The sequence below is a fragment of the Mirounga angustirostris genome, unplaced genomic scaffold, assembly GCF_029215605.1.
Source record: "Mirounga angustirostris isolate CCGP_5_RB_7025 unplaced genomic scaffold, mMirAng1.0.hap1 SCAF_1, whole genome shotgun sequence".
NCBI classification, from domain to species: domain Eukaryota; kingdom Metazoa; phylum Chordata; class Mammalia; order Carnivora; family Phocidae; genus Mirounga; species Mirounga angustirostris.
The window spans coordinates 207,126,487-207,152,369 of NW_026991709.1; the positions used below are offsets into that span (position 1 = coordinate 207,126,487).

The 25,883-nt window shown below is 53.7% G+C and overlaps 4 protein-coding genes across 5 annotated transcripts; 2 read left to right on the forward strand and 2 right to left on the reverse strand.

The window, feature by feature from the left end:
• The first annotated feature begins 4,445 nt into the window (after nt 1–4,445).
• RTBDN (retbindin) lies at nt 4,446–7,674 on the forward strand. The gene is made up of 5 exons (XM_045863865.2): nt 4,446–4,626; nt 5,420–5,486; nt 5,601–5,711; nt 6,252–6,348; nt 6,995–7,674. Exons 1-5 carry the CDS (start codon nt 4,458–4,460, stop codon nt 7,220–7,222), a joined length of 672 nt encoding a protein of 223 aa, XP_045719821.1. The 5' UTR covers nt 4,446–4,457; the 3' UTR covers nt 7,223–7,674.
• Nucleotides 7,675–13,736: 6,062 nt separating this feature from the next.
• Nucleotides 13,737–18,785, reverse strand: RNASEH2A (ribonuclease H2 subunit A). 2 transcript variants are annotated; one of them, XM_045862923.3, is made up of 8 exons: nt 18,379–18,779; nt 18,119–18,190; nt 17,865–17,991; nt 17,676–17,763; nt 15,731–15,868; nt 15,538–15,625; nt 14,233–14,356; nt 13,894–14,116 (listed from the first exon to the last, which is right to left on the reverse strand). In XM_045862923.3, the coding sequence occupies exons 1-8, from the start codon at nt 18,503–18,505 to the stop codon at nt 13,981–13,983; spliced, it is 900 nt and encodes a 299-aa protein (XP_045718879.1). In that variant the 5' UTR covers nt 18,506–18,779; the 3' UTR covers nt 13,894–13,980. The 2 variants fall into 2 exon arrangements, with proteins under 2 accessions (XP_064426406.1, XP_045718879.1); XM_064570336.1 differs by having other exon boundaries at nt 13,737–14,356; nt 18,379–18,785.
• Nucleotides 18,663–21,438, reverse strand: THSD8 (thrombospondin type 1 domain containing 8). The gene is made up of 3 exons (XM_045862926.3): nt 21,115–21,438; nt 19,582–19,787; nt 18,663–18,803 (listed from the first exon to the last, which is right to left on the reverse strand). The coding sequence occupies exons 1-2, from the start codon at nt 21,263–21,265 to the stop codon at nt 19,588–19,590; spliced, it is 351 nt and encodes a 116-aa protein (XP_045718882.1). The 5' UTR covers nt 21,266–21,438; the 3' UTR covers nt 18,663–18,803; nt 19,582–19,587.
• A 32-nt stretch (nt 21,439–21,470) lies between these two features.
• PRDX2 (peroxiredoxin 2) lies at nt 21,471–25,011 on the forward strand. Its single transcript, XM_045862925.2, has 6 exons — nt 21,471–21,604; nt 22,077–22,188; nt 22,277–22,430; nt 23,046–23,168; nt 23,335–23,465; nt 24,683–25,011. The coding sequence occupies exons 2-6, from the start codon at nt 22,086–22,088 to the stop codon at nt 24,766–24,768; spliced, it is 597 nt and encodes a 198-aa protein (XP_045718881.1). The 5' UTR covers nt 21,471–21,604; nt 22,077–22,085; the 3' UTR covers nt 24,769–25,011.
• Nucleotides 25,012–25,883: the final 872 nt, after the last annotated feature.

A 25,883-nucleotide genomic window follows, 5' to 3' on the forward strand; every position in this document is an offset into this window, starting at 1 on the left:
GCGCTAGGCTGCACCCCCTCCGTCAGTTCCCTGGATCCCCGGGCGGCGCCTGAGGGGCGGGGTCGCCAGCGCGGCGGGACGCGAGGCTACCACGTTCCCCTCTGGTAGCGTCCCGAGGCGGTGGGAGGGGGCGCCCCGGCCAGCCCCGGCGCAAGTTCTCCCGCCCCCTACCGGGCCCCGCCTCAGGGCGCCGACCCCTTCCCCGCCACCCGGGACCGAGGCCGCCGCGTACCTGCAGCCTCCGGCGGCGGATCAGGCCCGAATCGTCCATGGCGGCGGCGGCTTCGGCCCCGGGGAGGGAGGAGGGAGGTGGCGGCAGCGGCGGCGGCGGGAGGAGGGAAGAGGGAGGGAGTGAGAAGCCGCGGGGACCGCGGCGGCGGCGGCGGCGGCGGCGGGGGGGTGGGTGGCGGGGGCGGAGCAAAGTGGGGCGGACCCGGCGCCGTCACTGCGTCTGGGCGCCCGAGCCGGGCCTCGGCCAAGGATGCCCGCGCGGCGGGGTGGGAGGGGGCAAGAGGGGGAGGAGCTTCCCTATGTCCCCAAGGGAGCCAAGCTACGGAGAGACCCCTATAAGCAGAGATACCCCAGGGGAGAGACATGCCCATGGGTAGACCTCCAACCCAAGAAACACCCAAGAGAGACATTCTCACTAAGATTATTCCTTATGCGGATACCCATCCCTCCCCGCAGCGACCCACTCAGGGAGACACATTTCCACGGGTTGATAGTCTCCACCGGGAGGCCCTCTCCAATCAGAAACTCCCCCCTCACCCTGAAAATCATTCCTAAGACAGATGGTCTCTGAGAGGTAGCGTTTCCTCTCAAAAGCCCCCTGCCGCCCCCAAGAAAAGACACTTCCGCAGAGAAAAATCCCCACGAGTGACATTTCCCGTGGAGAGCCTGGTGAAGATACCCCCAAAGAAAGACCCCCCTAAAAGCCATATTCTCTGTGGGAAATTGTTCCCACCCATGAGACCCCCACATCCTGAGGAGATACATTCTTACAGAGTGACATTCGCATTGAGGACACCCATCCTCACGGGAGATGTTCCCACAGAAAAACATTTTGCATGCATATACCGCCCCCCTCCCCAATCAGAGCCTCCTCAGGGAACCCTGCAGCCCCTCTAACGACCCCCTCCCTCACCGTCAGGATTAAGTAGGCAGGCCAGGCTGGACTGTATTTATAGGAGCGATTAGCTGGTAGTTTGGGAGGGGGGCAGCTGAAGCGATTTTCACACACACACACACACACACACACACACACACACACACACCTCGCGCAGTGTTCCTACAGCTGAGACCAAGCCAACCATGCTTCCCAGAGTTGGTGTGGAAAGTATCGGCAACCTCTCCACTCCAAGCATTGGGGGACAGGGTGCCGAAGGAGCTTCCCAAGGGTCCCTGCCCTTAACTGACCAGGAAAGCCCTGGAGGGCGCGGTCACCGGGCGGGAGCGACCCCTGCCGGCCAATGAGTGAGACGGCAAGGTCTAGGTCCAGGTGTTCCCCAGACACTTGTTTCCTCATCTCTGCGCCTTTGCCTGAGTTATCTCAGTGCTGCTCTCTGTCTCTGTTTGTTGGCATGTTTGTTTGCCATCCCGCTAAATCTCTTCTTCAAACTTCTTTGTCAAAGGCCCAGACTCCGCTCCTGTCGCCTCTTCTAAAGCTGGCTGTCGCGGGAGCTCTCCATGGTGCTGATCTCACGCGCTCCTGTCCGCGGTGCTGAATTCCGAAGGCAGGGTTGGGGGCTGAGGTCAGGGGAGGGAAGGGTTGGCGGGAGGCACAGCCCAAAGACTGAACAGATCTGACACAAGAGCACCATGGGCTACCCCCAAAATGGACCAGGGGAAGGCTAGGTCCACTAGGTCTTGGTTGCTGAAGCCTATAGGACATCAATGGGTGGGTACCCCTGGAGGGGCCAGGAGACAGGGCCTCCTGATTCGTTAATTTACTCAACACGTACTGAGCACTTACTATGTACAAAGTAGTGTTTTGATATCTGGGAGTTCCGCAGTGAAGGAGACAAACAAAAACTCTGCACTAGCCTGAGAAGGGAGGGAGATTTGTGGTAGTGGGCACTGCTCACAAAAACGCATATGCACACACTACCAGCACAGGCACACACACACACACACACTGCAAACATACACACAGACACGAACGTACCAACACACGCTCAGGAAACAGACTCACATACACATAGTCACACACTCTGCAAATATGTACTCCTCAAAAATACACACACATACACATTCTCAGCAAACACAGACTCACACACAAACACATATATATATTTGCAAATATGCACTTAGAAAACACAGACACACTGAATCCTATACAAACACAAAAACACAGAATACAGGGCGCCTGGGTGGCTCAGTTGGTTAGGCGACTGCCTTCGGCTCAGGTCATGATCCTGGAGTCCCGGGATCGAGTCCCGCATCGGGCTCCCTGCTCAGCGGGGAGTCTGCTTCTCCCTCTCCCGCTCCCCCCTCTTGTGCTCTCTCACTCTCTCTCTCTCAAATAAATAAATAAAATCTTTAAAAAAAACACATAATACAAACACAAAATCAGCAAACACAAGCAAACACAAACACATATACACAGCAACTCACTCTGCAAAGACACACATATGTAAACACATACTGAGAAAACACAGACATACACACACTCAGCAAATGCAGACACACATAAGCAACATGTACACTCAACAGACACAAGCACACACACATAATACCAAAACCAAAAGAAACTCAGCTTCACACAAACTCTTACCCAACACACAGACACAGTATCCTCCCTACACAACACATGGACACACATACGCACTCACATACCTGCTTCAAGGCTGTTCTTCTCACAAGACTTTCCCACTAGAATGTAAGTTCTGTGAAGTTGATTTTTTTTTAAGATTTTATTTATTTGTCAGAGAGAGAGAGAGAGAGAGGTAGCGTGCACAAGCAGGGGAGTGGCAGGCAGAGGAAGAAGCAGGCTCCCTGATGAGCAAGGAGCCCTATTTGGGACTCGGTCCCAGAACCCTGAGATCATGACCTGAGCCTAAGGCAGATGCTTAACCGACTGAGCCACCCAGGCGTCTCGAGGTTGAGATTTTCATTTCTTCCTGCATCCACAGAACCTGACACACAAGAGGTGCTCCATAAACATTTGTTGAATGAATGGATGAATTGAGGGAATGTTTGCAAGAAACTCACATTCATAGAAACTGCAGAGGAACACACACACACACACACACGTTTCAGATACAGACACACACCCTCTCCACACATGTCAACACCTCCTTGTTCACTAATGGTCACCATTCATGGTCAACAACCTTTATCCACTGACTTATCCATAATATTCTCACAGGACAGACATCCTGATCCTACATCCCCCTCCTTCACATTTATTATATCTTACTCAATTGGACACACTTGGCTTGGGATACATACAGGCTTCCTCACCCAGATTTTGAACACATACACACACACATACCACCACTCAACCAAGAGACACACATATTATACCCTCACACAACACACATACATTCTCTATACACACACAGTCGTACAAACACACTCTCATCCAACACACATACACATAGATAGAGTTTAAGCCACAATCTCAACAGAAAGGCCAACACAAGGATATATACACAGCAGTCCCAGGTTCATTGGCCTTTGGTCAGCTGGAGCAGGGGGTGGAGCAATGGGAAACTCCTCCTCTGCATCAAACCACACCCCCTTTGGCTGCCACTCTTTCTTGCACTTGACCCTGAGGTGTCTCAGCAGCGCCCTAGACCCCCGTCCAGTTAACAGGTGAGGAGTGGCCAGAGGGGGCAGAGGAGGGGAGGGAATTGTCTTGTCTCCACAGACCCTCAGGTTCCCCTACCTTGTGGCTTTTGGACCCCAGCGGGAAAATTCGAGTCCTGCCACAGCCAACCTTGGCTCTAAAGGCCCAGCCCTGGTGGCAGCCCCTAAGCCGATTGTGGGCCGAGAGAAGGTGACCATGAGAGGGGCCAGCAGGGATCAAGAGGGAGGGAGGAGACTGGGCAGAAGAGAGGGAGGAATTACTGGACAGAAGAGGGAGATTGCAAGAGCTGGGGAGTCCCTTTAGTTCTGAAGACAGAGGAGATCACCTGAGGGCCAACAGGGTGGGAGATCCTGCTGGGTGTGAGGGGGAGGGGCACCATGGTCAAACTAGAGGAGGGGGCACTTGGGCCTAAAGGGATGGAGGGGACATGAGTCTGATGGGGGAGAAGGGACTCCTGGGTCACAGGCAGGACTTCAAGGCCCCGTGGGATTTGGTCCTTGGTCATTGCCTCCCCATCAACTGCTCTTTCTCTGCTCTCTCTGCCACTGTCTCTTGGGTAGGCATCAGGAGGGTACTACCCTGAGATCCCGGAAAGGGACAGCCAAACCTCACCACATACCCCAGCTGACTCTTGTCTCAGGTGGACATGGCCTGCAGGGGCCACGCTCGACCCAAGGGACTGACCTGGACCCTAGGACTGACCCTGGCATGGATCCTGCTGGGAGCCTGTGGAGGAAGCCGCCTACTCCCAGCTATGTCCCGGAGACATCATAGGCTGGCGGCCGATCTTGGCACAGGTCAGCTGCACCTTGCAGGTGAGCACTCCAGACCCTGCCTAACCTCCAACACCCAAGAAATCCCACTTCATCATAGCAATACCAGAATTTCCTTATGAGAGGAGCTTAGGGTGACGCATGGGTGGGGGAAGATGGGGAGTCAGGGCTTGTGCTGAAGAATGGTAGTTAAAGGGGCACCTGGATGGCGCAGTCAGTTAAGCGTCTGCCTTCAGCTTAGGTCATGATCCCAGGGTCCTGCTTCTCCCTCTCCCTCTGCCTGCTGCTCCCCGCTGCTTGCGCGCTCTCTCTCTCTCTTCCTGTGTGTGTCAAATAAATAAATAAAATCTTAAAAAAAAAAAAAAAGAATGGTAGTTAAAGTGCACAGATTCTGGAGTCAGACTCCTGGATTCAAATCCCAATCCCAATTCTGCCACTTCATAACTGTGTGACTCTGAGCAAGTCACTTAACCTCTCTGGACTTCATGTAGACCATTAAAAAGGGAGAAAAATAATAGACCTACCTAATAGGGGTATTGTAAAGGGGTATATGTAAGTATATGGAAACTTATACCATTATCAGGGACATAATAAATAATAAGCTGATTATGATAAACTATTATTATTATTATTATTATTATTATTATTATTATTATTTGAAATTGCATTTGTGTCCCAAGAGAAGTGTCTTTATTTAACTTTAATGTTTGGGCGGCACTCACATAACTGGGGTTATGTTCAGGGGACCCCCAGGCCTTGGTTCCCCAATCCTACCTGAGGATCCAAGACCCCAACTCACAGGAGTCCCCTTCTCCATGGTCCTGTTGTCCCTCAGAGATGGACACGCCAGAGGCATCGGACCCTGGGATGGTCCCAGAACGCTGTGGGGACCCGAGCCCCGGGTGAGTACAGTACTCGCCAGCGTTTCCTTGTATTCTTTGCTCCAGTTGCACCTGCCAGGGGCCACAGCCCCTGTGCATCCTGACCCAAACGAGCCTGTCTTTCCCGATGTTCAGGTGCGAATCCTTTCTGGGACACCTCCAAGTTGTCCTCCACAGTCGCTTCCGCCTGCTGTTACTGGGGATACGCCAAGCGCAGCCGCTCTGTTCCGAGCTCTGCGATGTCTGGTATGGGAGGCGGGGCATAAGGGGCGTGTCCTATGGTTTGGGCAGGACCAAAGGCAGGATCTGCAGTTTGCTAATCCTAGAGTTTGAAGGGGCGTCGCCTGCCTCCCAACAAGGCCAAGGTCTAAAGATGAGGCCTAGTGTTTAGAGGCCAGGTAGAAAGGAGCGGGGCCTGTAAAGGACCCGGCTTTTAAGATTGGCAGTACGGAGGCGTGGCCTTCCATGGACCTGGGCTTTTAAGGGGCGGGGCCTCCTGATAGAAAAGAGAAGCTAAAATGGTGGGGAATGTAAGGGGATGGCCTAAATTAGATGGTCTGAAGTCTGCAGGGATGAGACCAGTTGTGCCAGGGCCCCGGGTATGTGTGGAGAATATAGGGCAGGGTGAAATCTGGAGGATGGCGTCCCTGGAGACGTGGTCCTAAGAGGCGGGACCTGGATCTGGGGGCGGGACATACACGGAGCGAAGACTTAGAGAGGGCAGGAAACCCACTAGGACGCGACTGCGGAGACTTTACCCACCTTCCCTCTACACACCATCCACAGGTTTGCCACATGCGAAAACGATATTACCTGCGGCCCGACTTGGCTCCCACTTCTAGAAAAGAGGGGCTGTGAGCCTGGCTGCACTACCTATGAGCAGGTGAGCTTGAGACAGAAGGTGCGGGTGAGAGACTGGGACCTCCCCTTATTATGTCCAGTCTTAACCCGCCTAGGCCCCAGGATCCGGACTGACACTCCCAAGGCCCCTGCTCCCACCCTTCCCCCTTCCGCAGCCCAACCTCCATAGTGGGATACGTCTGTACGCTCCTTAGGGCCCACTGAGTCTGGATTTGGCCTCCCCAAGGGACCGTCTCTGCTCTAGGCCCATCCACAGTTTCCCCTGGGACACCCAGAAGCCCGAATCACCTTCCCTAAGGCCCCAGCCTTAATCTGGCCCTCCCCCACCCCAACCCTGGGACCCAGTAAAAATAACTCGCCCTCCCAGGACTCCACTCCTGTTATGGCCCCGCCCCCACACTCCCGGGAGGACCCAAAGCGGGTAATTGCTCAGATTGACTCAGATTTAAAATTTGGGATGTCAGTGCTACTCCTGATCATCCTCCTATCCAAGAGCCTTAGGACAGCCTGTAGACCGCGCTTCTACACTGGCCCCAACTTGCAAAGTCCGGGATTTTCCCTTTCCAAGGCCACGCCCCTCAGCCCTCCCTCCTCCCCAGCCCGAATGCCACGCCCCCCGAGTATCAGGACTCAGCCCACTCGGGCCCTAACTCCACCCCCTCTCCCAGACCTTCGCTGACGGGGCGGACCTTTGCCACTCGGTTCTGGGCTACGCGCTGCCGGTGGCAGCTCCTGGCGCCGGTCACTGCCTCAACATTTCCATCTCGGTACTGCCGGGTTCCAGACAGGAACGGAAGGCCCGGGAAATCGCCTTCCCGCGTTTCCGCCGTTCACGCACCTGGATCCTGGATGGTGCGGGCAGCGGGAGTGGCAGTGGAGGCGGCAGCGGCCCCTAGGGGGGCGCGGGGCCTTGGATGGGAGATGAGCCCCTTCCCCTGACCCGACCCTCAAGACACCCAGAGCTCCACCTCTCTCCCGCTCTGCCTTCTAGTTTCGAGTCCTGTCCCGCCTCCCTGGAGTCCCAGAGACTCGCCCTTCTCCAGGTGATCAAAGAAATAATCCAGCTCTAGCTCATCTTGCCCTCTCCCCCCTGAATAAAGTCGCCAACTAGAGCACTGTGATGTGGCTGCTTCTTGGGGAAATAGGTGGCAAGAATAGCTGCCAGAAAGTGATCAGTGTCTCACTTCAAATCTTCAGGTCCCAGAATTAGCAAGTGATGCGCACTAGCATGTAAATGATAGCCTATATTCTGAGCACTTTCACAACTTGGAATATCCAGGTGTCAGAAATGGAGAGGGGTCCAGAAGAGGGGCTGACAAGGGCAAAAGATATGCTCCCCCACTGTATGCCACCAAGTCCATGAGGAAGCTCCTTGACTTGTATAGACCTCAAGACAAACTTTATGGCCCTCCCCTCTGAGTAAGCCAACCCAACAGTGGCTAGCCTGATGCCTCCTTCATTCCTTCCTCCCTTTCTTCCAAATCCCAGCCCTCTACCTAAGACAAAGGACTTGACTCAGATTTAAAATTTGGGATGTAAGTGCTACTCCTGATCCTCCTCCTATCCAAGAGCCTTAGGACAGCCTCACCAGTAAAACAGGGGCAATGCGCCTTTTAGTTCTGTTCAATAGAACAAGACTGATGATGTCTCCTGTGCCCAGACACTGCTGTGATAGATCAGGCCCATTCTCTGCCCTCAGGGAAGATGGAAAGGCATAAGAGAAGAGACTCCTGCGAGAGTAGCAGATAGACCTCTTTCAGCCGCAAGAGAGAAACTCAGCTCAAATTACCTTTCGCCAACATTGATGAGCTTCAGGAATGGCTGTATCTAGGTCCTTAAATGATGTTAGGAATCTATCTGCATCTTTTTCTTGGCTATACTTTCGGACAGGATCTCCTCGCAACAGCAAAGATGGACCAGCAACTACATGATTCCAGTGGTTAAAATGGGCCTATTGCTCTGTAAAGCCAGCAAAGTTTCCAGTGCTGGCACTCAATGATCCTGCCTTATCATGAGCCCATCACCAAACCAATCACTGTGCCCAGAGGGATGCTGTACTCTCACTGGCTTGATATGGGTTATGGGCTTGTGCCTGAAGGCAAGGTGGGGTCAGTTCCATCTGAACCATATGGACTGAGGATGGTGGAGAGGTGGTCCCAAAGGAAAATCAGGTGCTGGAACCAGAAGGTTAAGGAGTGCTGGGGAGGGAATCAAGATATATTGGCCATAGAGACGTGGCTATGACCCTGACTCTGGAGTATGTCCACCTGGGTTCAACATCCCAGTTCTACCATTTACTCATGCTGTAACTTTGCGAATGTTGCCCAGCCATTCTGAGTCTGTTTCTTTATCTATCAGATGGGGATGATAATCATTCCTCTCCTAGGGTTGTTGGGAGAATTAATGAGTGAATGCAAGTTGTTCTGGTTGTACATCGCTGGGTAGCAACTCCAAACTCAGTGGTAAAAAACAACAATCATTATTCTTTCTGGTTTCTGGTGGTGGTCCTTGTTCACTTAAACACTGGCCGGGGTTAGTCATCTTAAAGGCGTCTTCATTCACACATCTGTTGGTTGGCACTGGGTCTTGCCTTGAACCCGAGGTGGGGCTGCCGACCAGAATCGCTACACGTGACCAGTCCCTGTGGCTTGGGCTTCCTCACAGTATGGCATCTGGGCTCCAAGGGCAAGAGTTTCCAAGACAGTCTGGTTGAAGTGGTCTCCTCTCTGACTCCCTAGCCTTGGAAATCAGTGTCGTCTCCACTCTCTGTTCGCTGATGTTGTGTCACCAGACCTAGCTCATATTCAAGGGGAAGCATCTAGACTCCATCTCCTCATCGGAGGGAGGTCACATAAAATACTTAGAAAGAGCCGGGCACATAATTAACAGTAAGTGTAAACGTCATCCATTATCATTGTTGCGGTTATATACTGTATTATTGTGACAAGGATAAGCTGGCATTCAAGGAAGAAAGTAGATAAGCCTTTGAAAGATCTCCAGGCAGATGACCAAGCGATAGGCAAGGGCATTTCAAGTAGAAGGCCTGGGTATTTCAGGGTCTGGGAATTCCCAGTTGCTCAGTGAGCCTGGAACACAGCATGGGAGATGGGGTCAGATCACAGAAGGCCTTGAACACCAGGCAAAGGGCCTTGGCCCTGATGATAAGGGGTGTGAAAGCCATGGAAGGTTTACACAGAGAAAGATCCATCAGATGGACACTTTTTTTTAAAAAGATTTTTTTTATTTATTTATTTGAGAGAAAGAGAGCAGGAGTAGGGGGGAAGGGACAGAGGCAGAGGGAGAAGCAGATTCCCCACTGAGCAGGAAGCCCGATGCAGGGCTCAATCCCAGGACCCTGGGATCATGACCTGAGCCGAAGGCAGACGCTTAACCGACTGAGCCACGTGGGCACCCCCGGACTGACACTCTTGACTACCTGGATAAGGAACACCAGTGAGGACCTCGGGACAGGAAGCAGAAGGTGGGCAGAGATGGGTGAAAGAGAACCAGAGGAATAACCCCCATGGCGGTCCTAAGGAGAGCAGGATCGTGTGCAACCTTCCAGAAACGGGTTATGGTTAACTTCATTTTATTTTTTTTAATTTTTAAAAAAGAATTGATTGATTGATTGATTGTGAGAGTAGGGAGGAGCAGAATCCCAAGCAGCCTCCACGCTCAGGGTGGAGCCCAACATAAGGCTCGATTTCACGATCCTGAGATCATGACCTGAGCCAAAATCAAGCGTCAGACACTTAACCTACTGAGCCACCCAGGTGCCCCCAGACTCCACATTTCTAACAGATGAGCTTGATGCTGCTGATCTGGGGATCCCTAGTTGAATATCCAGGGATTCAAAGACATTTGTTAGAAGTAACATTTGCGGGTGCATGGGTGGCTCAGTCCGTTAAGTGTCTGCCTTCAGTTCAGGTCATGATCCCAGGGTCCTGGGATCAGCCCCTCATCAGGCTTCCTGCTCAGCAGGGAGCCTGCTTCTCCCTCTTTCTCTGCTGCTCCCCCTGCTTGTGTTCTCTCTCTGTCAAAATAAATAAAAAATCTTAAAAAAAAAAAAAAAAAGAAGGGTGCCTGGGTGGCTCAGTCATTAAGCGTCTGCCTTCGGCTCAGGTCATGATCCCAGGGTCCTGGGATCGAGCCCCGCATTGGGCTCCCTGCTGGGCAGGAAGCCTGCTTCTCCCTCTCCCACTCCCCCTGCTTGTGTTCCTTTTCTCGCTGTGTCTCTCTCTGTCAAATAAATAAAATCTTAAAAAAAAAAAAAAGAAGTAACATTTGCAAATCACATCTTTAGGGTGCCCACTGGCTTCTGGTTATGGCCAGCTATGAAAAAGGGGGATAGTTTATCTTGCCCAGGCAAATTCCATCAGCAGTCAGAAGAGCCTCTAAATTAAAGATAAACTGTAATTCTAATAATTCTGAGGAAAAAAATGTAAATCCAAACTCGAGAGCATAAATTTACAAATTTACAGCACAGAGAAGGACAGGGCAGAATTTTTTTTTTTTTTTTGACAGGGCAGAATTATTAATGGAATCTGGATGGGTAAACATTTTGCAACTACAATGATAACCAGAGGCTGTGGCTTGAATAGAAGGTGCCCCTAGGGTGGGGAAATGGGGAGGCCACAGTTCCTCCCCCAGATCGGCCTTCACTATCCCTGCCCTCAGGCCTTCGCAAAGCAGGTCTTCTCATCTCCAGCTATCTGCGCTTACTGTTCCCACTGCCTGGAGCCCTCTTCACCCTCCTGTTCCACGCCTCACCCTTCCGGATCTCTGCCATTCAGCTCCTCAGGCTCTGTGAGCCCCAGGGCAGAGCTGCCATCCCCCTCCTGCACTCCTGAGCTCCCCTGGACCTCAGTGGGTACTCAGAGACCTTTTATAGCTGGCTCAGCGCTGGCTTCCTGGTGCCCAGCATGGGACCTATATGGAGTGGAGAGGTATTCGGTTATCCCACTCCCCAAATTCATGTTGCAGTCCTAACCCCAGTACCTCAGAATGTGACTATGTTTGGATAGGGTCTTTAAAAAGGTAATTAAAGTAAACTAACGTCATATGGGTGGGCCATAATCCAATGACTGGAGTCCTTAAAAGAAAAGATTAGGGGCAGCTGGGTGGCTTAGTCGGTTAAGCATCTGCCTTCGGCTCAGGTCATGATCCCAGGGTCCTAGGATTGAGTCCCGCATTGGGCTCCTTGCTCAGCAGGGAGTCTGCTTCTCCCTCTCCCTCTGGCCCTCCCTGCAGCTCGTGCTTTCTCTCTGTCTGTCAAATAAATAAATAAATAAATCTTTAAAAAAAAATTTTAAAAAAAAGGAAAGAAATCAACCCTGCCAAAACCTTCATCTTGAACTTCTAGCCTCCAGAACCGTGAGAAAATAAATTTGTTTAAGCCACCCAGTCTGTGGCACTTTGTTATGCAGCCCTAACCAACTAATACATGCTCCATAAATAATATTCCCACAATGCCCTGGGCTTCTGCCAACGGAACATTTACTAACAAGTGAAAAGCCATCCCCTTTCTTCCTTCTATGAAATTGCCACTGCTTGAGTCAAGGAGGGGTCAAGGGTGAGGGAAAGAGGTGGGGGGGTGGGTACTGGGTCTCTCCCACCCCCAGGTACCAGTTCTTAACTTTTTACCCGATATTCCCTTCCCCCTGACAGGGATTGCTTTGGGCATAGATATGTCCTACTTTCAGCCAGGAAGTGACAGGGCAGCTGCTTGGGGATGAGGCCTTTGGAGGTTGAGATGTGATGTCTGGAACTGTGGCAGCCATAGTGGGACCATGAGAGGCAAAAAAAAACATCAAAAATGGCAAAAGAGAAGATGAATTTAAAAAATAGTGTCCTTGAGGGGTGCCTGGGTGGCTCAGTTGGTTAAGCATCTGACTTTTTTTTTTTTTTAAAGATTCTATTCATTTATTTGATAGACAGCGAGAGAGGGAACACAAGCAGGGAGAATGGGAGAGGGAGAAGCAGGCCTCCCGCCGAGCAGGGAGCCCGACGTGGGGCTCGATCCCAGGACCCTAAGATCATGACCCAAGCCAAAGGCAGTTGCTTAACCAACTGAGCCGCCCAGGCGCCCCAAGCATCCCACTCTTGATTTTCGCTCAGGTCATGATCTTGGGGTCATGGGATCAAGCCCCGAGTCAGGCACTGTGCTCAGTGCAGAGTCTGCTTGAGATTTTCTCTCCTTCTCCCTCTGCCCCTCCCCTCCTCCCATGCTCGCTCTCTCTAAAATAAAAAAGTAATAATCTTTTTTTAAAAAAATGGTGTCCTTGATGTTGAGCCACCTGACTTGCAAACTTCTCAGAGTGAGATAAACCTATCTTGCTACTGGCAAGGCTGTGCAGGAATTAAGTGCTTACTTACATTGCTGGTAGGAGTGCCATGGAGTAGAAGTCTTCACAGAGAGGAATTTGGAAATATCTCTCCAAATTACAAACCACATAGATCCTCTAACCCAGCAAGCCCACCTCCGGGAACTTTCCTACAGACAAAATTGCATGAGAAATGATGGCCCACTCCAGTCATTCTCCAATGTAACGGCAAGCTGGGCGACAACCCATTGTCTCTTAAGAAGCATTAAATAAACCACAGGACGGTCACGCCGAGGACTCTGTAGCTAGAAAGGGAACGAGGAAGGCACCCATTTGGAATTATCTCCAAGATGCAGTGAAGAGTAATGAATGTGCACTATCTAGGCTAGAGTTTGTTTCCATTCCTAAAACAAAAACAAACGTCAGGAAAGTATCCGCACATATATTTTGTAACATGCCAGGCTATCTCCAGAAGGATGTAAAAGCTACCTGCTGTAGCCTGAATGTCTGTTTCCCCGAAGTTCATGTTGATATCCTAATTCCCACAGATAACGGTATTAAGAGGTGATTAGGTCAAGAAAGGGATTAGTGCTCTTATAAAACGAACCTAGAGAAAGTTCCCTGCCCCTTCCACCATGTGAGCACACAGTGAGAAGCTGGCAGTCTACAACCTGGAAAAGGGTCCTCACCATAACTAGACCATGCAGGCAACTGTGATCTTGGACTTCCGGCCCCCAGAACTGTAATAAATGTCTGTTGTTTATAAACCACCCGGGCTGTGTTATCATAGCAGCCTGAAGAGACAGACACCTTGGTAAGCCCACTAGTGATCTGGGTGCACAGTGGGAGGGAGGCTTCTCAATGTCCTCCCTCCTAATTCTGCATCCTACAAATATATTATGCATTTAAAAAATTAAATAAGGGCACCTGGGTGGCACAGTCGATTAAAGGTCCGACTCTTGGTTTCAGCTCAGGTTGTGATTTCAGTGTTGGGCTTCAGGCTCAGCATGGAAGTCTGCCTGAGATTCTGTATCTCCCTCTGCCTCTCCCTGCCCTCGCTCCATGCACACATGCACTCTCTCTAAAATAAATAAATAAATCTTTAAAAAGTGAAATCAAATAAAAATATAAAATAAAATAAAATCAGCCAGGGCCCATCCTGTTTCGGTTCGGAAAGTCTGTAGCTGGGTCCAGCTGCAGAGCACCCTCCCAACCTGCTTCCACCGCAAAGTACAACCAAATGCTTAGCTTTCAGTAAACAACTTTTAATCACAAAAGGGGGGCGGGGGGGGGGGGTGAGGGAGGCACATAAAGGGAGAACAGGCTGGCTCCTAGAAGGTGGTGGCTGACTCCAGGCCTCGCTCCTGGAAGTACCGGTGCGGGAGGTGGGGGTGGGTTCGGGGGCCTTTGCTGAAGTAGGACATGATCCTCCCAGATCCCTCCTGATCCCCTGTCGGCGAGTCCTCCCTGTGGGAGAGGTGGTGATACTGGCCACTTCGGTGTGTTGGGGGGGAGGTATTCCCAGGGAGGGCTGAGCCCTGGCCTCCTTCCCTCTTTCCTCACAGCACCTCCAGGACACCCACCACAGAACACCTTCTGCCTCCTTCTCCAGGATGCTCTGGGCCGTGCGCCAGCTGAACCGGACAAACTGGGGGAAGCCGAACACAGGCTCCACGTGCTTCCTCAACCACGCTTTTGTCTTGGGATCTGAGGGACGGGAAGGGCGGGGTGGGCAGTGGTGATGGTCCCTGAGCCCTGACACAATGTCCGAGTTCCTCAGCCTGGCACCTGAGGTCCCACTACCTCCTCTCCAGCCACCAGAGTACCGGAGGCCCCTCCCACTGTTTGAGGCCCATTCCTGCCTCAGAACCTTTGCCCAGGCAGCTCCCCGCTCCAACTGCCAACAGGTGCTCAAGGTAGTTTAGGGGAGACTGCCTCTGAAACATCCTTTCACCCCCTCAAGGACAACGGTCATTAAATGAGCATCTGTGGACCATGGTGTTACTGCCCAAAATCCCCCCCAAAACTAGAAGCTCAGTGGAGACAGGGAGGTCCCTGTTGACCTTGCTCATGGCTATATCCCCAGGCCCTCAGTAAGCACTAAATGCGACCCAAACTGTCTTTGGCCTGGACCTGGTTTCCTTACTTTGGCCTCACCTAAGTTCCAATCACAGACTTGCTGTGTCTCCCCACCCAACTGCCCATCCCTCCCTGGGCCTCAGAAGGACCAGAGGGTTCCTTGAACCCAGCCACTGACTCTTGAAATCTACTCATGGGGGCGCCTGGGTGGCTCAGTTGGTTAAGCATCTGCCTTCGGCTCAGGTCATGATCCCGGGGTCCTGGGATCGAGCCCCGCATCAGGCTCCCTGCTCCGCGGGAAGCCTGCTGCTCCCTCTCCCTCTCCCCCTGCTTGTGTTCCCTCTCTCGCTGTGTCTCTCTCTGTCAAATAAACAAATAAAATCTTTAAAAAAAAAAAAGAAAAGAAATCTGCTCATGGCGGGGGGTGGGCACATGATCACCTACCACACAGACAAGGAGAGTGAGCCTCATAACTGGGAAGAAAACAACAGATTTAAGCTGGGGCTACTGGACATCAGCTGGCACCCCTCGCCCCTTAACAAATAGATGCCCACCAAGGGTGTCAGGCCCTCACTGGGGCTCCAGAGAGACAGGAGAGAGGGAGAGAGAAGGGAGGAGAGAGCCTGCCCGCTGGAATCCAGCTCTGCCACAGGCTGGCCGTAGCAAGTGGCTCCCCCTGTCTGAGCCTCAGGCTCTTCCACTGTGGAGCGGGATGAGTGCAACGCAGAAAACCGTGGAAGCGGGCTCAGGCCTCCCTTGTCAGTGTTATTGCCAATACCACTGTCTCAGGGCGGCTCTAATCTGCTCACCATTGGGGTAACCAGAGCCATAATCAGCATCCAGGTCCTGCAGTTTTTCCACAAAGTGCCAGTTCTTTACAGCCTGGTCACGGGCCACCTGTGGGCAAGATACAAACTTGGGATCTCCCTCCCTGGAAGCAGGCACGCCTGCCTCCTGCCCAGAGGGACGCTAGGAGCTGGCCACAGCCAGCAGGAGCCTAACCTTGGCACAGATACTGGCAGCGCTGACCACAGGGTAGAGGGCATCTGCCTTGGCCTTGACTGTCACCTCAATGCCGGGAAACTGCTCCTGCAGCCGCGCCTGGTAAGTCTCTGGTGGCCCCACAGTGTCCACAAATACCTGCATGGTGACAGAAATGTATTCATTCAGCAGACATCTGGAGAAACAACTGTGTAAGTGATCCAGCCTCCCAGCATTTACACACGCTATTCCTGTGCCTGGAATATTCTTCTCTTGGCTCATCCCTAGGGTGCAGCTTTCTCGGGCATCTCTGTCTAAAGTCCTCTCCAGGGGCACCTGGCTGGCTCAACTGGCAGAGTGTGCGACTCCTGATCTTGAGGTCATGGACTTGAGCCCCACACTGGGTGTAGAGATTACTAAAAAAAAAGTCCCCTCCAAAAGAGGCTGTCCCTGATCAAGTTGAATACATTCTACACTCACCGAGCACCTAAGCATACCATGGCTACACCAGATGCCAAGAATATGGCAGTAAACACACCAGACAAAAATCTCTGTCTTCCTGGAGTGGATACCCTGGTGAGGGCCACAGACAAGAAACAGGATAAATAATAAAGGACAGGGAAAAGTCGGGAGGGATTATTATTTTATTTCTTCTCTACTTGTTTTTTTAAGTAAGCTCTATGCCCCACGTGGGGCTTGAACTCACAACCCTGAGATCGAGAGTCCCATGCTCTACTGACTGAGGCAGCAAGGTGCCCTGGGAGGGGTTATCATTTTAAACAGTGGTGGGAGAGATTCGGAGAGGTCACTCTGAGGTGGTGACATCTGAATAAAGGCCTGAAAGAGATGAGGAAATGAGTCATGGGGAGATCTCAGAAAGAGGATTCTTGACAGAAGGAAGAGCCAGTGCAAAGGCCCTGAGGTGGGACCATGCCGAGTATGCTATACAGCAGCAGGGAGGTCTCATGGCTGGAGTAGAGAGAGGAGATCCGTGATCTCCACTGCTGTTATCCTCAGAAATCACCTTTGTCATCTGCTTACCAGCTGACCATCTGTGTCCCCTGACTTGGCCATGAGCCCCAGAGGGCAGAGCTCTTGTCCGTCTGCTCCAGTACTGCACCTTCAGGGCCACGTTCCAGTCCAGGACCTCAGCCAACTCCCCAGCAAGGTTGGCCTTGTTCGTTCCCTATCTCAAGTGTATTTATCCTTGCAATCCCCTCCAACAGCCTGATCTTTGCCACAAAGTACTGGATGCAATGCCAACTTATATTTTCCTCTGGTAATTTAATCTCACTCTCTCTTCCACTTGACACTGAACTTCCCAGGTTTAATTTTTACTGAAATCAAAAAGTTAAATGTTGAGATCTATGACTCAGAAGATGACTATCTGGGGGCGCCTGGGTGGCTCAGTCGTTAAGTGTCTGCCTTCGGCTCAGGTCACGATCCCAGGGCCCTGGGATCAAGCCCCGCATCAGGCTCCCTGTTTAGCGGAAAGCCTGCTTCTCCCTCTCCCTCTGCTTGTGTTCCCTCTCTCGTTGTCTCTCTGTCAAATAAATAAATAAAATCTTAAAAAAAAAAAAAAAAGAAGAAGATGACTATCTGCTGCATAAGGAGCAGACTGTAAAGAACAGGCCTCTAAGTGGGGGGAGGATGGGGCAGGAATCCAGGAGAGGAGGGTGCCCTGGGCTAGCACAAAGGCTTTGGGCAGGTGGACAGATGGGGATTTGTTCTGGACTCTGAGCCTTTAGAATATAGAGATAAATTAAATGAGAGTGGAGCTGGGGGCTCCTCCTTGGTCCAGGGTGGGGCACACATTTAGGGTAGAAAAAGTAGTAAAATGTCAAAGGCAGCAACATATACTCCTGAGGTAACCCAGGTATGTCTGACCTTGAATCACTCACTGCACTTGTATACCTCCATTTTATCCTGAGGTGATCAAACGTCCGCAACCCAACAGTCAGCTCACCTGGGCAACTTTCACACCCTGATCCAAGGCATATTGCACCAGCCCAGTGGCTGTATCATGGGATAGGGAATTCAGGTTGTACTTGACCCTGCAGTGGGAGACAACCCAGTCAACCCCGATCCAGATACGGATCCCTTCCAGCCCATGCTGGCTGCCCCTCCACCCTGGCCCCTCCGGGAGGTCCCTCACCGCCCAAGCATGCTGGTAGAGATGAGGTTTGGAGACAGCACGTCCAATGCCCAGCCCACAAAGTCCCTGTCCTCCTCCATTTTCACAAAGAGCCTGTCCCGCTCGCTCTCCGATAGGGTCTTTGAGTCTGGGAGGAGGGTTGGGAAAGAAGGGGAGCGACTAGTTCTCCCAGCTCCTGTTCTCCCCCTCCAGTTTGCACCCCCCCCCCGCACACGCCCAGGAACCCCCTCACGAGACTCACAACTCCAGCTCACCTGCCACTTTCAGGGCCTCCAGATGTGCCAGGCGTGAGAGGGGGCAATAACAGATGGCGTAGACCATGGGGCCTGGAGAAGCGGGGGTCCAACCAGTGAAAACCGCTATCCCTATTCCATCATCACCGCTTTCTTCGGTGTCATCGCCACTATGACCCGCCCCCCCCCCCCCCGGGTAGGGTACAATCCCAGCTCCCGTTCCAGTGCAACCTGCGTTCCCCTTATCACGCCCCTCCCCCAGCCCAGTCCCGGAGGCGCACCCAGCACCGGGCCCCGGCCCGCTTCATCGACGCCCAGGACGCAGGGCTCCTTGCGGCACACCGCGGGCACAGGCGAGTTCAGGCGACAGCGGCCCGTACTGTCTCCGTCCAGCTCGCCAAGATCCATGCCGCCTCTGCAGCCGCCACCAGCAGCAAGAACGAGGTCTGCAGGCTCAGGTGCAGGCGCGCGTTTTCCGCGGGTCCCGAAACGGCTCTCACTCCCGACCAATCGGTGCCCAGGACACTCCCCCGACGCTCCTGCCGCCGTTGACGTTTGCGCAGGCGCCACCGAAGCTCCTGCCGTACGGCTTCCTGGGAATTGTAGTTCCCAAGGCCGACCGCCGAGCTCTTCCTTGGGGACACGGGGTGGGCGGGGTCGCTTTCCAAGCTCCGCCCCGGCGTCCCTGACGCCCCGCCCGTCAGGGCTGGTAGGAGGATAGGGAAATAAACGGGAAACTGACGCAGGCCTTGGAGAACTTGGCCCAGTCGGGACCTTGAAGGTCAAATACCACTATATTGCCAGAATACTGCCAGTGTCCACATCACGGGGTCCCTGTCCATCTGGATGCTGGCTATTTGTACTCCCTGTCCCTGCCACTCCACACAATCTAAGCCCTCTGGACTAGGTACTCCTACTTCCACTGAGCTCAGGCCTTCAGATTTGGGGTCGAACTCTCTCTCTCTCCCTCTCGGTACGTCACCCGGGCCCTCGCCCCTCCCCCCCCACTCTGTTTCCTAACCTCTAACTGGGGCTAAGCCTCCCCCACCCACCCCCTCCCACCTGTGATCCCAGATCTCAACAGACTTCTGCTAAGAGCCTGCGCCCACCAGGCGGGGCCATTCCCCCCAGTTCAGGGTTCATGTCCCTCAATTCTCGAGTCTCAGCGGGCTCACGTCCTCAGCCTGTAGGTGTCTGACCCGCATCAGGCTCATACCCCTTCTTCAAGGTCACAGTTCCTCCATCTCTGATTCCCCCTCCCTGCCCCTCACCATCTTTCTTCCTTTCTCCCCGGATGTCAGAGGGGGCTCACGGCTCCTGACTCAGCTCTCCCCTCTCCACCATCTTCTAGCCTCAGCCCTAAAGGCCCTCCTCGCACTCGCCCGCACCCGCGGCCCTTCCCCTCTCCCCGCCCACCCTGGGGACTCTCAACACCGGACTTGACAGCCCGCCCTAGGCCCGCCTCCTCTGCATTTGTCTCTCACCCGGGTTCAGGGCCTCCAGTCGCAATCGGTTGGTTTGCAGGATGAACAGTCCTGTTGCCTGCAGGGCCGCACCTGCACCAGATTCTCGCGGTCCATGAACACCGGGCCCGGCGCTGTGCCCAGGACCTCGCGGCTGCGCTCCTGCTTGCCCAGGTCGCAGAAACAGCGCCACTTTCCCCACGGGCCAAGGATCGAGTCCTCCACGTCTAGGGATGGAGGGCCAAGTAGGGGGGACCTCCTCTAGGAAGGCAGGAGGATAAAGACACTAACAACAACATCTCCTGTTTGCTGGGCTCTGCCTCTGTGCCAGGCACCCCCCCCCCCATAGATTATCTCATGTAATTTCCCCATCATTCCAAGGTGGGGAAACTGAGACCTATAGAAAGCAAGCCACCCTTTGAGCTCATACATCTGGTATGTGACCCAGAGGAACTGCAAACTGACACTTCCCAGCAGCGCTAGCCTGTCCAGTTGGGAGTGTGATACAACACGCTGGGTGCCCACGATCTGAAGCTGACTCCTGTCTTCAGGGGTGTGATGATGGGCCTGTTCAGTAGGCATAGTGTCACCTAACCAGCAGGGCTGCAGGTGGTAAATTAAGTGACATAACTGGCATAATATAACGAAGGTACTGAAAGCCTCTGGTGATGTGCTGGCATGTAGTACAAAAGCAATTATTATGGGGGCGCCTGGATGGCTCAGATGGTTAAGTGTCTGCCTTCGGCTCAGGTCATGATCCCAGGGTCCTGGGATCGAGCCCCACATCAGGCTCCTGGCTCAGCGGGGAGTCTGCTTCTCCCTCTCCCTCTGCTTCTCCCACTGCTCATGCTCTCTCTCTATATATATCTCTGTGTCTCAAATGAATAAATAAAATCTTTAAAAAAAAAAAAGCAATTATTATGGCCACTTTTCAAGCAGCTACAACCTTCTGAGTGCTTATCAGGGGCTCTTTACAATGCTTTTTTATGGACTCCTCCCTATGCCCCTAGGAAACAGGTCTTACCCCAACTGTGCAGCTCACAAAGTCCTAACACTTCATGCCTTACCAAGCCTCAGCCAGAAAACACTTCCTCCGTCCAGCCCTTTGGCTTTGGCACTTGCTGTTCCCATTCCCTGGCACACTCTTCTCCCTAAATCTTTGCATTTGGGGCTTTTGCTGGATTCCTGCTGCATTGGTTACCCATCCTCTTCAGCCCGGCCTTCTCTGACTTCAGACGTTTACCCGTCCCCTCCTTTCTCTATCTCCACCCTTCCTAGCACACATCCATGACTTTATGGATGTGTCTGCTTGGGGGTTTATTGCCGACCCATGTCCACTCTTCCCCTGGGAGAGGCTTAAAGTCGGTCTCTATTTCAATTTACAGATAAGAAAACTGAGCCTCAGAGAAAAGTAACCAGCCCAAGGGGGCCACGCCAGGGCGCAGATGGGGAGAGAGGTCTGAAGTCCCTGGAGGAGGGTGTGTTTGCAGCCAGCTGTTGAAGTGGGGCAATGGGGCACCTTTCCGCACCATCACACCCGCGGCGTGCGGTTACCTTTCTCCTGATGCTGCAGCCGCAGTTCCTCCCAGGTGTCGCCTCCGCTCTTCTCGCCAAAGTAATGGTAGTCGCGGGAGACCTGGGCAGGGGTCCCCAGCAGCAGGAGAATCAGAGGCAGCAGCAGTAAGTCCGCCGGGCTCCCGGCCATGCCGGACTCCAACCGACCCGGGCGCGCTCCGAGGAGGAGCTCCTCGCGGGGTATGTGGTGCCCGCACTCCCCCCACCAGCGGAGGCAGTGGTCGGGGTCCGCGACTCCGCGACTCCTCCCGCCGCTGGCAGGCGCGTGGACCGGGCCTGCTTCGCTCCCCACACCTCCCCTGCGGTTGCAGTGGACCCGACCGCTCACTCGTCCGCCCCCCGCCCCCCCCCGCCCTATGCGTCATGGTTCGTGCCGCGCATAAAAGGCACCCAGGCCCAGGGCGCGCTTGGTGCTGAGAACGCGATTTCGCGCGTGTGCTGGTCTGTGCGTGCCGCCTTGCCCACGCAGGTATGGACACCTGGAGGGCACCGGGCTCTGGGGAGCCCCCTTGGAGCAGCTCCGGCCGGGTCCAGACCTCAGCGCTGCAGCCTTTGTTTTCCGCCCGCCGTAGTGGCCGCCTTTGTCCTTGCAGGGGGAAACCGAGGCCTTGGCCTTGCATGCAGTGCAGGCCGCATCGCCGAGCTCCCCGCCCCCTGCTCGCGGGCTCTCCTCCTGGAGCGGTGGGCTTGCGCCAGGGCCCTCAGGCCGACACGCTAATGGGGGGGGGTCCCCGGCGGCTGCAGCCGGGCCGCTTTTGCTGGTCAGGGGGACGGGTCTCCTGCAGTCTCAAGGCCGCGCAGACCGGGTACCCGGGAGGGTGTGGGGTAGTGCTGCGCCCTCTGCCTCTCTTCCTCGGTCACCGGGCCCAGCACGCAGCGTGACCTTGGGAAGGCAGGACAAAGGGTCTTCCCGGGCGCACTGACCGGGCCGCGGGTCTCAGCTTTCAGTCATGGCCTCTGGCAAGGCGCACATCGGAAAGCCCGCCCCGCCCTTCCAGGCCACCGCCGTGGTGGACGGCGCCTTCAAGGAGGTGAAGCTTTGCGACTACAAAGGTGAGGGCGGCCGAGAGTGGGCCCAGGTGGGGGTGGGGCCCAGACATCAGGGGCCTAACTCTTTGTCTCTGCCCGCTCCCTCCCGCAGGGAAATACTTGGTCCTCTTTTTCTACCCGCTGGACTTCACCTTTGTCTGCCCCACGGAGATCATCGCTTTCAGCGAGCGTGCCGAGGACTTCCGCAAGCTGGGCTGTGAGGTGCTGGGGGTCTCTGTCGACTCTCAGTTCACCCACCTGGCTTGGTATGAGCGGGGACTAGCAGGGAGGGAGGATGCAGCCAAGCCCACGTCCTCCATAGGATCCGAGCTATGTGTTCTTGCGGCTGTTGCTCAACATCTGGGCCTCCCTTTCCCCGTCTTGAAAATAATAAAATTAAGGACGCCCAAGTCCTTAATGATGATGGCAGTAATTAGCATTTGAAAACTAGTTGCTGGGCCCAGAGAGTTGGAGATGCCTTCTCTCACTTAGGGCAACACAACCTCCCTTCCAATAACTATTTCAAGAAGGTGGAAACTCCAGTTCTAGACAGTGAAGGGCTGGGCCCCAACACACAGAGCTAGAGAGAGGAGGATGGGGACTCTGAGACAGGCTTTCTGCCCCAAGATGTGGGAGGTCACCGGCATATGTGAACACCCTTTGCTGGACCTGGAGCCTCGGCTTAGTCTTCCCAGCTGCGGGAAAGAGCCCCTATACCCTCTTCAGGGTGGGGTGGGTGGGGATCCTAGAACCTTGCTCTAAAGCCCCTTATCTCTCAGCTGCAGCACCCCCTCTTCAGCCTTTATCACACCCAGGCCCCCAGGGTGAGGACCCTGCTGTATCAGCATCTTGGGTCCCAGACTTGTCTCTTCCACTCCTAGGATCAACACTCCCAGGAAGGAGGGAGGCCTGGGCCCCCTGAACATCCCCTTGCTGGCCGATATAACCAGAAGTTTGTCCGAAGATTATGGTGTGCTGAAGAAAGATGAGGGCATTGCCTACAGGTACTGTGGGGCCCTCAGGGAGCCCCCAATCCTCAGGATAAGGGGACAATGCTTGGGCACTGTCTTCCCTGCCCCCAGCCCTGTGGCCAGTAGGGAGTTGATACTCCCTCCCCGGCTCTGGCAATGGGAACTCCCAGCTCCTCACCATGAACCCTGATATCTTCAGGGGCCTCTTTATCATCGATGGCAAGGGTGTCCTTCGCCAGATCACTGTCAATGATTTGCCTGTGGGGCGCTCTGTGGACGAAGTTCTGCGGCTGGTGCAGGCCTTCCAGTACACGGATGAGCATGGGGAAGGTGAGCAGCCACACATGTTCACCTGGGTTCAGCTGTGGGTACATACTCAGCCCTCATGCAGACATTGACTGCCTGCTCTATCACTTGTGTGGGATGGATGTGAGGGCCCCAAAGAAGATTCAGTTCAGGGCCTCGTCCGCAGGACTTTTCTAGTCTGGTGGGGTAGATACCCCAATATGAGGGTGGGAGCTGGGAGATAACAGATCTATAGAAGATATTTGAGAAGGCATGTACCAAGTCAAGCTTGAATAATATTAGTTGGATCAGAGTACCTTCTCCTGTGGAGGACACAGCCTGATCACAGACCTTCGATGTCCGGTGGGTCTATGGCTGACGGAGAAGCAGGATTAAAGGGGTCAAAAAGAGGGGCACTAGGATGGCTCAGTCAGTTAAGCGTCTGACTCTTGGTTTCAGCTCAGGTCATGATCTCAGGGTTGTGAGGTTGGGCTCTGTGCTTAGCAAGGAGTCTGCTGGAGATTCTCCCCCTCTGCCGCTTCCCCCACTTCCCCCCCCCTCCCAGGGACAGGAAGAAAGTAATCTTTTTAAAAGGGGGGTGGGTGCCTGGGTGGTTCAGTCAGTTAAGCATCGGACTCTTGGTTTTGGCTCAGGTTATGGTCTCTGGGTCCTGGAATCCAGCCCCTTGTCAGGCTCCACACTCAGTGGGGAGCCTACTGGAGGATTTCCTGTCCCTCTCCCTCTGCCCCCCCCCCCCAACTTCCACACTCTTGTGCTCATGCTTTCTCCAAATAAATAAATAAATCTTTTTTTTTAAAGATTTTATTTATTTATTTGACCGAGAGAGACACAGTGAGAGAGGGAACACAAGCAGGGGGAGTGGGAGAGGGAGAAGCAGGCTTCCCGCGGAGCAGGGAGCCCGATGCGGGGCTCAATCCCAGGACCCCGGGATGATGACCTGAGCCGAAGGCAGACACTTAACGACTGAGCCACCCAGGCGCCCCTCAAATAAATAAATAAATCTTTAAAAAACGGTGTGGGGGTGGTCAAAAAGAAATAAAAATGTCAGCCAGAACATCCTGTAGCTGGGCTTGAAGGGCTTTTCCCAACGTGCTATATGGCCTTGGGGCTGTACCACTTGGCTCTGGGTTTTTTTTTCTGCCACTCTGGCTCTTACTTTGCCTCTGTTCATCCCCTCATAACTGCCCTACCTTGAAGATGTAGCTCTAGCCTCAAATGTGCATCCCTGTGTCTTCCCACAGTCTGTCCTGCTGGCTGGAAGCCAGGCAGTGACACAATCAAGCCTAACGTGGACGACAGCAAGGAATACTTCTCCAAACACAACTAGACTGCAGATAGGTGGGAAGCTTGGGCTGTTGGCCTCCACCTCCACCTCTACCTGGATACCCCATGGTGACCCAGGAAAGGCCAGACTTGCCCCTTTAAACTCCATAGTCTGTGAACCTGGAGGGCTTGGCCAAGTCCTTCTCATTCTCCCAGCTGGGAGCTGGTAAATGGTGAGCCCCTCCCTGGACCCATCTAGTTGGGCACAGGCCTAGAGGTGACCAATAAAGTATTAGGACAGACATGAGTCTGCATCGGTGTGGTCTCTCCTGGTGTCCTTGCCACCTCTGCCCCTTCTCCCTGGGAAACTGACGCTGTAGTTACTTATCTTCACCACAAGGTGGGAGCCTTACCTCATGCTCACTGCTTCCTCTCCTTGGCCAGAGGGTGCTTTCCGTAGGGCGGGGGTGGGGGGGGGGTTGGGGGAGGGTGGGAGGTAGGGTAGGCTGTTGGCCCCTTGCTGGGAGCAAGCCCCAGGATGCCCTATGTCCTAAAACCTGGCCACCCAGGACAGCACCCACACTTTGCCATCAGCCAGGCTGTGTTCAAATGCCATTCAAGAGCTGTGATTTTCCCTTCAACGGTCAAATGAGAATAAAGACAACTAACTCACATCACCACGCACATTAAATGCAATACAGTATGTGAAGCTTGGGCCCAGTTAATGGTTATTAGGATTGGTCCCTGGGGCTGGAAGAAGAGGGTGGGGACCCAGTCCTAAGAGCAGAACCAAGAGCTTGAGCTACATGCACAGTCCCTGCTGCAAGCTCTGACCCACTCTAGGTTGGAAGGGCTGCCCACCTGCCCCTGGGGTGGAATGGTGAGGGTCAGGCTGGGAGGCAGATGTTAGGAGCCAGAGTGTTCCCAGGAGTACAGTTTGATGCTGTGCATGTTCAGGCAAGTGGTTTTGCCACTCTGAGCCCCCATTTCCTTCCACAGGACTGACATGTTCATTTAATCCATAGGCCCATTATTAATATTGCTATCCAGCCTAATAACCCTCCAAAACACTCATGTGGGCCTTGGAATTTTATCTACACTCCTTCCCCCAAGGCCCTCCGTGGTCTTCCCTGACCTCATCTACCCACTCTTGGTTCACTCGAATCCAGGCACACACTG